Source organism: Austrofundulus limnaeus, unplaced genomic scaffold (genome assembly GCF_001266775.1).
Source record: "Austrofundulus limnaeus strain Quisiro unplaced genomic scaffold, Austrofundulus_limnaeus-1.0 Scaffold2, whole genome shotgun sequence".
In the NCBI taxonomy this organism is placed as follows: domain Eukaryota; kingdom Metazoa; phylum Chordata; class Actinopteri; order Cyprinodontiformes; family Rivulidae; genus Austrofundulus; species Austrofundulus limnaeus.
This window is the reverse complement of record NW_013952404.1, coordinates 4458555-4470354: the sequence shown is the minus strand read 5'-3', so window position 1 is coordinate 4470354 and position 11800 is coordinate 4458555. Positions and strand designations below refer to the sequence as shown.

Sequence of the window (11800 nt, the reverse complement as noted above, 5' to 3'; positions counted from 1 at the left end):
TCAACGCTCTCTGGTTTCATTTAAAAGAGTCGATCATCAGATATTGTCCAAGATTAACCTTCAGGGTGGATATAGCTCGCTAGCAGCCTTGCACCGATGACATATCCACATCATCATTTACCCAGAATGCTTTGCGTGTCAATAAAATGGCCTCGTCCGTGTAATATATTTTTAAACTTTTAGTTTAAAAATGATAAAAACTGAACATACTACAGTACTTTTACAGTCTTTATTTTACAGTTAAAGTATGTGTTTATCAAGTAAAGTTTAATGTTACAACTAATCATGGATCCCTTTAAATTGTGTTGATTTGACCAAGTAAAACCAGATTTATGATAAATAAATTACAGAACTTATTTTTAAATGTTCGTCATATTTGAGATAGAGAAGAGCACCAAGTGTGCTGACCGGGGAAATCTCGAGTCAGTCTGCCTGGCTGCATTAATCATAATGTCAGGTGCCAAAAAATAATCAATTAGTTTTTCTGACGATTAATTTCACATGATACAATTTTGCCCAACCCTACTGTAGATGCCTTTATAGCAAGCGTTCTTTGGATCTGAGAAGAAAAATATCTTACTTACTTGTCTTAGAAGTAAAACTAATATTTCCAAACAAAACAAACATTTCTGGGAGGAAACTGGCAGTTAACAGTTTTTACAGTTGATTACATAATTTACTTTACAATCATTTTATTTATTTATTTTTATATATCACTGTAAGGTAAATGTGAACATGTGCTCCTTCTGCAGGACGCCATGTAAAATCAACCCGGCCGTGAACACGGTTCTGTCGGCGCGTAAGCCGAGCAAAGAGGAAACTCCCCTGAAGAGACTGCTGGACCAACAGCAGAACCACAAGGAGGCCGAAGCGGGAAAACTCCAGGAGCAGATCATGTACTGTAAGGAGCTGCTGCTCAGCGGCGCCACCGAATTCTGCTTCGAGGAGCTGCGTGCTGAACGCCACTTCAAAAAGATGGCGCAGGAAGTCAGAAGGAAGGAGACTCCAGCTCACTGAAAAAAATATTTTTAGAAGGATTTTCAACATTCATTTTTAACAGGACTTTTCTTTACAAGCATCATGTTCATGTATAGTTTGTTGTCCAGCTGTAAATATGTCTTTWGTTGAGAAGACAAACTGAGGACACAAAGTTCTGAAGTATTGTATCGTTAACAGCCAGACTACAAGCACCAGTGGGTTTATTGTAGAAAAYATGCACGCTGAAGGTAAAAAGGTCCTGCCTCTGCTGTGTCGTTCAGTTTGTCACTTATTTGTCTGTTTTATTTGTCTTTGTCTCTCTTCTGCTCTTTTTTAGAATAGCTTTGTGTGTGCAGCTTTTTTCAAAGTTTTTATCTCATTCACTTTTTCTAAAACAAATTTTTTTGATAAATTCTTTAAAAAAATACATTTTAAATTTAGGCTCTGAGAAGTAGACACCACCAAGCTTTCTGATGTGTAATAAACTTGTCTGTTATGTAACTGGTGACTTGAGATGCATGTTTTTAGTATGACTGGGGTGGGGGTTTGCAGTGACACACTGTCAGCAGAGGGAATACAAAGGACCACAGGTTTATGTGGAATTTTACGTCGCTAATATTTGAAGGAGTCCAGTGGAAAAGCTGGAACCGTCCAGAATGTCTTAGATTTATTTATGAATTCCTGTTTTCACCTCCCAGCCGGGTGGATAGGCCTTACAACTGACCACGATAAAAGATTTAAAGTCTTTACATAATATCATGTCACTGGAGAAATTCTACATTTATGTGCACAACATCTGAAATTAAAGCGAAGGTAAGCAAAATGTCTGGATAAAGATAATTTCAGTGGTGGTACAGTAAATATGGAGGTCTGAGCTGTTCTATATACATTTTTTAAAAATTTGCTTAAACTTTAAAGTCAAAGTGAGCAAAATGTTAATTTTTTTCTTGGAAATCAGGACATATTAGCAAGTGACGTGGACGTTTCAGTTTTGTAGGCAGGGTTAGGAACGCTTTTTAGACATTACAAACAGTAAAGTGGACTGAAAGACAAATCTTTACTGCAGAAGATTTTTAAATTATTGTTTCCTGGASATTCCTGAATGGTAACGGCAGAAAAAGATGCTCGTGATCAAGAGTAGTTTTAGTTACAAAGCTTCCTTTGTGTCATCCCAAACAGACACCATACTTTTTGCAAACAAATAATTATGGGAAATTAATTTGCCTTGTAATGAACATAATCAAGTGCCCAAAACTGAATAAAATAATGTGAGTTGTTTGGTGAACTATAATTTATACTTGAGTCATTATGGTTTATTTTGTTTAAAGTTCATATGTGAGCAACTTAACAAACTAAAATACTTAATTCTTACTAAAAGAAGCAAGCTGAAGAACCATAAAGTTGCAAAAAGCCATAGCAGCAAAAAGCTAAAACTAAATACTTAAAATAGCAATTAYATTAATAAATGAAGCTGTTTCTGTTTTATTTTTTTAATTCTACAAATCCATTATTTATAAGATCTTTAAAATAGTGACAATTAAAAGTGAAACAGTTCCTGATGAGATCCAGGGCGGTTCTAGGGGCGGGGCCACAGGGGCATTGGCCCCAGCTGAAATCTGATTGGACCCCTGAAGTGTCCCGTCCTGTCACTCATCTGTCGTTCGCTTGAAAATGGTGATGGGGGATGCAGTTCCATGTCCAAACACTAGTGGCGCTAATGAGTCAAACAGGAAAGTCCAGCGTTATTCAATCAATCAAGTTTATTGTCACATCACATAAGCACAGGCAGGTGAGTAGAAAAACTCGGGTGCGAATTCCTACTTGTATGCAGATTACAATATATACAAACATAAAGAGACAAAAGAAGTTTTCATAGACAAAAAATAATTAAAAAATTGAAAAGACTTGCACTACACAATAAACTTATTCTGTAAACATACAATATTGCACAGTTGAGTGTACAGATATAGTCTGACATGTAGTTATATTATGATTGTAATTTGTGCATCAAAAGCAGATCATGTGTGATGCGAAAATGGGGGGTAGACCAAGGGAGGTGTAACTCCTGAGTGAGATTCAGAGTGAGTACTTACAGACATGTTCTTCTTTTCTTAAGAAAATCTAAATAATCTGCAGAAAGTCTTTCAACTGACAAATGATGGCTGGATTTTCTTATCTACATACAGTAAAAATACATGTAAAATTGCCAAGGATAATTTACTGTTCAAGCTTTTTAAAATTACATGACATTACAAGTGTTGGACATGTGACTGGTAAAATGTAAACAACTTACCAAAACCAGGGATTTGAGTGCTGGGATGTTGAACAAATACTTGGCCTCTCCATGAATATTGTGGCCCCTTAACGGCCCCTTACTCAGAAAAATTCTAGACCTGCCTTTGAACGGGATTCAAAGATTTTTTTGAAGTTATGGGAAAATAATTATATTTTAAGGGGTTCTTTATTTAGGTAAAGTGAGAATAAATGTCAAATACAGACATGTTTCAGTTTTAGATGTTAGATTGTGGAATAATTTAGTGTTTCTTTTAAGTTTTAGAAAGAAGTTAAAAAGTAAGTTAATGAGTTGTAGTTTGTAATGATGATGGTAAAATATGAAAATCTGTTAAATGTAATCATAGAAATATTCTAGACGAGATTAAACTTTGTAATTTTTTATTTTTTTGTAATTATTGGTAATAAATGGTAATGATTTGTATGTATGTATAAAATGGAGTATTTAGGGAGGAAGTTGTTTTGTATATTTGAGTGTTGATGTTCTGTTTAGTGCTTTTTTCATCATCTTTTTGTTTGCGTGATTTTTGTGCAGTTTGTGTTTTGGGAAATGCATTAGACATAAGTGAAACACAAGAAGCCATTGGTGTATGCTTCTTCCCTTTTGGTCATTTAGTGTTAAATATTTGTTTGCTTTTTGTTTGAAGTAAATTTTATGGTACCAAATAAATCAGTCAAAGTTAGCCAAAGGCTTGAGGAAATGTAAAGGAACAAAAGGTTAAATTATAAGAGCTAACTTCTAGCTAAAAGTAGCAAAAGGCTAAAGTAGCAGAATGTTATGCTTAAGAATAAAAGCTACAAAAAGACAAAGGCTAGTTTAAATCAGCAAAATGTGTCAGACTGACGCCGAGATGTAACAAAAATGCTGAGTCAGCATCCACATAATAACAAACAACAGAGCATCTGACAACCCCCAACAGTTATTTTTGTTGTTCTGCAGACCGATTAGCTGTAGCTCTTTTTATTTGCTTTATCCTAAAGTGTGAGGAGGAGGAGCAGCATCATTATTTCAGTTCCTTTCAGCAACTCGTCTCTTATCAAAATGCCATGCACTACATGGATGCCCCAATTTTGACTCGCTCTTGCAGGCAATTTCCGCACGACTTGACCTTAATACATTTTCCCCCCTGCTTTGAGTCTCATCCTAGATGCTGTATTAATTATTCAGGGAACGATTGTGGTAAAAAAGAAAAGGGAACATTTTAAATCAAGTGAATGCAGGAGTTCTGGAGAAGAGGTGAAGCATTGYATTTTCATCCGCGAGGAATTTCAGGCGACACTGTGATAACGGGACGAGGATTGCTCGTCATGTGTTTCCAAACTCAACGGCTCCGCGTGCCATCTGCCACCCCTGACCCCGTCGTTTCATGGATAATGCATCTGCACGGTCGTGTAAAGGAGAGATGGAGGGTGGGGAGACGGATGAAAGGTATCCCAGGTGATGAGGTGTAGAGGAGCTCTCCTTTCCTTACTGTCACCAGAAACCAGTTTAAAACACACACACAAAGTCACACAAATACACACTGCGATGAGTTCTTTTGCAGACCAATGAGGGAGTGGGAGGAGGCAGAGAAGGAGGGGAGAGATAAAGAGAGAGGGAGGTGGGAGGGTGTGTGTGGAAAGACAGTGATCTTGAGAGGAAGAGGAGAAAAAAAGGGGGGATGGATGGAAGGAGCTACACTGGGATGTAATATTCTCTCCTCCTGGATGCTGCCTTCTCCCCCCACTGGCTTTGTCCTTCCTTTGTGCAGTGGCATCCCTGGGAGCAGGCACCGGCACACGGCGCAGCACTCAGCCAGGGAGCCGGGCATGAATCGAGCCCAACAAAGAGCCTTTGAGATGGCAGCGTGTGCTTCTGCCTGGAGGGAGGAACGCGTCAGGCTTTCCCAGGCAAGCGGCAGCCTGCAGTGTGCTCTGGCTTGAGAGCCAGCCCTCCTCATCATCGCCGAGGCAGAGCGATGGGTCTGCTGTGTGTGTGAGCGAGCGGGTTGGATAACCGTGCACGTTAGGGTGTATGTGCACACGCTCGCTTCCAATCCTTCCTGGAGGAGAGAGGCTCTCTTCTTCTCAAGGTAAGGAGGATAGACTGGTTTCTCTTATTCTTCTTCTTTTTTCCCTCACAATAATTTATCCCCCCTCAGAGCCCTGGTTACCCTCATTCCATAATGAGGAGAGCGGGGTGAAAGTGGGAGGAGGGAGAAAAGAAGGTTAGCGTCACTGATGAAGAGCGAGTATGGCATCGTTAGGCATCATCCGTGGTGGAGGAGGAAGAAGAAGGAGAAGGAGGAGAGGAATGCTGCACAGGCAGGAGCAGATGAGGGAGAAAGAGGGAACATCCGAGCAGGTTGTTTGATGTTTTCAGTGATGGACATATCAAAAGAGGAACCCCTCACCTCCTCCGTCTCCTTCTGTTCCTGAGAATGTTGTCCGTCCTAAGACGAATTGCACATGGCAAATACAAATTTCTACAATTTCTGTTGTTTTTTTTTTTTTTTGCAGCGGACAGCCACTTCCTGTTCCTATCACTCTGTGTGTTTCTGTGTAGGCTGAGTTCTCCAGTGAGCTTCTCTCGGCGTGCCAATGCTTCTGTCGCACGTCGGCACTTTGGTGGCTGGATGCTGTGGGAAAGTGGGAACAATATGTTAGTGAACTGACAGTGACATGTGTTGTGAGCGTTTAGAAAACCTGTTGTACAGGAGCTTGCATAAACATGGGAGGCGATGTTTGAACTGTGCTCTGTTTGGATTGGGATTTGCACGGCTTTGGGAAAAGTAGGTCTGCAAACTCTCTATTAGTGTCTTTATCAGACGTTAAGTGCAGAGCAGAAATCAATCTAAGGCCATAAGGTGATTTAAGGAAGTCTATGGATTGTAGTTTCAGTCCAGAGCTTTGAGMGCTACAGTGTGCTCATTCTTTCTGACAGGATCACAAACAATAGTAACTCGTGAGCTCTTAGTTTTATCTGTTATAGCTGTGTGTATCATCGTCAGCGGAGAAAAAGGGGATTTTTTTTTCTTTTTTTGGTTGCGTCCTTAATGTGGATTTTGTCATGTCTGTCTGGTGATGATGAAACTTGAAGTAAAAGCTGTGAGCTCACGTCTCAGGTGACCTATTGATATGCAAGAAGCGGGAGAGGAGAAAGGGTAGAGGAGGTGACAAAGAAGGCCTGTTGAACGCTCTCACAGCTGGGCGTCTGTTTCACCGAGGAGGACGTGTGCGCTCCAACTTCCTCTGACTCTTTTTGGTTTCTGTGTTTTAACTCCAGCAGACTGCCGCACTCGTTAGTGGGATGAAATGCTTAAATGTGCACGATTGTTTCAATCCAGATCATATTTTTAAAGCACCAATTCACAGCATAAGTATGCAAAAATGTCCAAATCAAAAATGTAATTTAGGTTAGACTTAAATGTAATTCATATGATACTCATCACTTCAAACTCAGGATTAAGCCAAATTTGATCAAAACGACTTCAGCGCATTCTCAGATTCCTGTTTTTAAAGCTATGTTTTGACACCTGGATCGTCCTGACATCAGGAGCGCCTCCAGAGCCTTGATTTGTCGACCTAATCATGATATTTTATATTGATATTTGGTCTGAATCTTATTTTCGTGTTATTCTAAGTGAAGAAACTCCAGTGGTTGGATGTTGAGATTTAAAGAAAGAAAAGAAGCTTTGCTAGCACTCAGGGAAAATGACAGAAACATTTAAGACTTTTCTTCCCAAAATCATGTTTTTTTGTAGCTTTTTGACTTAATCCTTGATTTGATGTGATGGGTCACAAACATTCACCTACAGGACATTGCATCGCGGCTCAGTTGGTAGAGATGATGCCTCTCGGCAAGAAGGTTGCCGGATCAAACCCAGGGACTTACTGGGTAGAGTTTGCTTGTTCTCTCCGTGCATGCGTGGGTTCTCTCCAGACACTCCGGCTTCCTCCCACAGACCAAAAACATGACTGTTAGATTAACTGATAACTCTAAATTGTCCCTAGGTGAGAGTGAGAGASTGAATGGTTGTTTGTCTTGTTTGTCTCTATGTKTCCCTGTGATGGACTTGCGACCTGTCCAGGGTGTACCCTACACCTCGCWCWGTGACTGMTGGATATGGGCACCAGTGACCCTGAAAGGATGAAGCGGTTTAGATAATGGATGGATGGAGGACATCATAAAATGCTGATTAGTAAAAATGAACTATCCAGGAGATTGTGTCACAATCTCCTAACCTGAGCACACATGGAGGCAACAGTGGAAAGGAAAGCCTCCCTTTTAACAGGAAGGAGCCTTCAGCAGAACCAGRCTTCAACGAGCTCGGGTTTGAGAAAACAGGAAAAAGACACAAACACACAAGGTTTCAACACGGGTTAATGGCAGCAGCTACTGCGTGCATGGAGAGTAGAGCGAGTAAAGACGGCAGCAGAGACAAGATGTTTTTAATGTTAACAATATGAAAGAAAGTGTAATGATTAAAAATCACACCAACATTCATACCGAAGGCCACGTTGATGTCCTTCAGATTCAGCAAAAGGCTGCAAAGTTTGTTTAAAAACGTACTTTAAAAAGTTCTCAAKAATGTTTGAGTCAAGTTCACGATAAGGGATGGACTGCATGGATTTCCAGCTTAGTATAGCCACAGGTCACGATGCATTAAGGAAGAACAACAACAAAAAGCTCTTAGTCCAGTTTAGAACTGCATGATCTGACTCCATACTTCGGGCTCATCGATGACAGGAGAGGCCAGCAGAGTTGTTGCAGACGGATAGCATGAAAGAATCTGACGACTTGGCAGGAAATTAAAAAAGATACAAATCAAAGCTTTCGAAAAAAAATCTTTCGCCGGTACAGTAAAAGCTTGCGTTAAATCCCGGCGCATCAATAAATTAGACCCAGGGGAGACGAGTTGGGCTCGTACCATTGGTCAAAAGTGATCATACATTTCCATCAAAGTGTTTAAGGCACGTGTGAGAGCCAAGAGTGTCTTTAATTAAACAAAGTGTTGGTCAGTGCTGCTTTTTCATGCTCCTCTGGTGTTGTAAGCACACTGTGCACGGAGAGGCATGTCGCACAATTTAATTGCAAAGTTTTCTCATTAAAGCTCTTAAAAAGTGTTGGTTTTATGATGCCATTATGTAAAGGTGTTTGAGGTAGATAGAAGCAGCAGCTTTTACTGCCTGTTTTTTATGTGTCTCACTGAAGAGAACAGACTTGTTTTCTTGTCTGTATTCTCATCTGGGAGAATCAGTCCCATTATGTCAGATGACAGAATGATGCATGCACTCTGGCGATAACACTGTGTTGTCCTGAAACCCTCTTTAACTGTGGCCTGTTTACTGCAGAGAAGCTGATAGAGAAACAGGATTACATCCTCACAACTGCTGGCCTTCAGATGAGCCCTGCTACCTGATCAAATATTAGGTCAATATCTGTAAAACTGACTGAGACACCGGCCCGTGGCAGCATAGGCAAATGTTCAAATGCCAAGGGCATCATCCGTCTAGGAGGCCCACAAATGGGGGATGGAAAAATATATTTTATCACTTTTTATCAGAGTATAGTTGATTTAGTGTGTAGATTAATAACTGGTCACTCAGGTTTATGAAGTTATCTTGTTCTGTGGATTTCTCAGCTGCTTTGTGACTACACACACAGAGGTGCAGAGGGTATTTCATGATAAAAGAACATGATGCAGTCAAGACTAACTACTGGTGCTCAGTGTGTAAATAGAAAACAAAATAAGGATAAWGAAAGTTTCAGTTATGACCTAAAATAAAGTTCAAGTTAAAGTCTGGTTTTCGTTGTTCAACCTTCAGAAAATTATGTTGTTTTATTAATCCCAAGAATTTAGTAAAATGCTCTTCAAATGGCTGGTAAAGTTTTGAGTAGATCTTTTACAAAAAAAAATCCCCCCTAGAACTGCTTCAGTCCACAGCTGCTGGTTAAATGAACAGGTGTTCCTCGTTGCTGTCAGCAGATGTTGGCAGGTGTGAGGTTGACCTCTGGTATTCTGTTTCAAAGGAATTGTATTGTTAACTATTTTAATCGGACAACCTAGTTTCTGAAGAGAAACAATAATATCAAATCAAATCAGCTTTATTTATGAAGCACTTCCAAACAGCCGCTGCTGAAACAAAGTGCTGTACATAGGGGTCAAACAAGAAAACAAAYCAACAATAAAAACAACAAAAGCTAGCAAAACAGCTAAAACAGAACAAGGTCTCATGCTTGGTTCAAAGCCATTGAAAAGAGGGTTTTCTTAAAAGCAGGCAAAGACAAAACTATTTAATTTGGTGTGTGAATGTATGAGCTTTGGAAAACTGTACAAAAGGTGCCACCTGAAATCCTGCCTATAGGGCACCACATTGGCTAGGACCGGCCCTGCTGAGAGACAATAACGAAAACATCAGTGCCCGCCTTTTCCCTTCCTTTTTGCCTTATTYGATAMTTAATTTCCCCGGACATCTGCTCGTATTTCCCATCCTCTCTTCTTGTCGCTGCAGACGAGCGTGCAGCTTCTCCTTGCCTCCGTTCACTTGYACGTCTCTTGTCAATATTAACCCAAGAACAAGCTGCACACATGATCTGCCCTTGAAGATCCGACTTCGCCACGCTGTCGAGCAGCGACTTTATATTTTGTTTCGTCCTTCCCGTCCTCGGGCCTTCTGCTCAGGCGGAACTTACAGAGACGACAGAAAAGTTTTCTAAACACTTGCTTTCTCAAAACCTGCACATTTATTCAGAGCTTTGAGTGCATCGCTGACAGTTACGTAACATTTAAAGATCTCTACACTTTGTGGGTCGTTCACTAATTAAAAATGCAGATTTTAAATATAAATGATTTTTTTTCTGTGTTAATATTCCAGACACGCCTTTGGGTATGTTTTACTTTGTGTTTTAACACTTGAGTGGAACATGATTGACCTATATATTGTGGTGCGACTGAACGAGCAAAAAATCAAGACGCTTTGGTGGTAATTTACGAGCGAATCTTACAAGAACAGAGAAATATAAAGTAACACAAATGACAACAATAAAAATCAAAGACAAAGAGGTGTAGCACCATAAAGACAATGTTCAACACTCAAACACATGGCTTTTGTGAAACGTCTGATAAACGTAAATTTACCATTTCAGCATATTTTCATATGGTGATGAACATCTTTAGTGTTACAATAAAGGATAGAAGTAAATAAGCAATAAAATTACAGTATATGACAGGACATTTCAGAATGAAATATTTTGAAAAGCACAAATTTGTTTCATTATGTTTTTAAAAATATCGGTAAAATATATTCTGTATTCTAGTCTGCTTCAATTATTATTATTTAAAAAAACATTTGGAATACTTAACCTAACAAACATGAGTGTTAATATGTACTAGTTCATCTATAATGCCAGATTTTTCATTCCCAYGTGGCTTTTCACTATTGTGCTGTGTTATATTAACAAACATCTGATCACAAATTTTGCTCACAAAAGTTTAGGGTAACACACTTTAGCCATAGGAGAACAATGTGCAGATTTAGCTTCTTATGTATTTCTGAGCAGTCCTCATGACTTTGTACCTTTAAATCTCTGGCTTGTTAGTTGCAGAAAAGGAAAACCTCAAGTTTGAGACGTAGATCACAAATGCAGTTTTGTCACCATCGTATAAAATGTGAAAGAAGAAAAATAAAGACTTTGGTGAGGCTTGCAAAAAGTTAAAGAAATGCAATCCATTTACCACATTTCAGTCTGGAACAGAGCACAGATAAAATATCCCGGCAGTAATGCCCCCAGAACAACTAGTCAGCTTAAATCATAAAACTGCTCTAACAGCTGCAGCCAGATTTGTAAAACGAGTTATTTTAGAAAGGGTTCTCCGACAAGACTCCTAATGTGAAATATACATGGTGGCATCATGTTTTTCACTGTCAGAGTGCAGTTTATGACATCACATGTCATCTGCTGTCCGTTTTACAGTCACTGCATCCCTCCAGAGGTGACTTCAAAGAGAAATAAGGTGTAAATCATAAACAACGATATTGTCCTGTCCAGTCACGTCCACGGACGTTTTTTAACAGCCTCACATGGCACGGCTTTGTGTGCGTGTGTGTGGCACGAAACTAAAGGAAGAGATGACCATTCAAGACCTCCTCGCCGCCCCCCCACCCCGAGAGGCAGTCTCATTACACTCAAAGGGCAGAACGGTCATTGAAAACGAAGCTGATAGAAGAGCAGCCTCTGAGGTCTTCACGCTGCATCACGCAAACCAAAAACCAGCAAAGGGAACCCAGACTATCTGTAACATTAATTATTTGATAAACTTCAACTGTAAAATATATAAATATATTGTCACACGAACGATGACATTTTATTAACGCCGCAAAGCAAACCAGGTACAGGTGCTGGTCATAAAATTAGAATATCATGAAAAAGTAGATTTATTTCAGTAATTCCATTTAAAAAGTGAAACTTGTATATTATATTCATACATTACATACAAACTCATATATTTCAAATGTTTATTTCGTTTAATTTTGATGATTACAAATG

The 11800-nt window shown here is 39.5% G+C and overlaps 2 protein-coding genes and 1 long non-coding RNA gene across 3 annotated transcripts in view; 2 read left to right on the top strand and 1 right to left on the bottom strand.

Moving 5' to 3' along the window:
• The window catches only part of bub1bb (BUB1 mitotic checkpoint serine/threonine kinase Bb), a 6878-nt gene extending 5399 nt beyond the window's left edge, over nt 1-1479 (top strand). Inside the window, exon 9 of the mRNA XM_014011686.1 lies at nt 753-1479. Within this exon, the coding sequence (XP_013867140.1) occupies nt 753-1017 (265 nt within the window). The 3' untranslated portion in view covers nt 1018-1479. The remainder of the gene's footprint in view (nt 1-752) is intronic.
• A 3416-nt stretch (nt 1480-4895) lies between these two features.
• Nucleotides 4896-11800, top strand: part of pak6 (p21 (RAC1) activated kinase 6) — a 27074-nt gene continuing 20169 nt past the window's right edge. The window contains exon 1 of the mRNA XM_014011646.1: nt 4896-5342. The gene's annotated coding sequence lies outside the window, so the exon portion shown is untranslated. The remainder of the gene's footprint in view (nt 5343-11800) is intronic.
• LOC106519843 (uncharacterized) overlaps nt 5358-11800 on the bottom strand; it is a 33906-nt gene continuing 27463 nt past the window's right edge. Inside the window, exon 3 of the long non-coding RNA XR_001310483.1 lies at nt 5358-5888. This is a non-coding gene — a long non-coding RNA (uncharacterized LOC106519843). The remainder of the gene's footprint in view (nt 5889-11800) is intronic.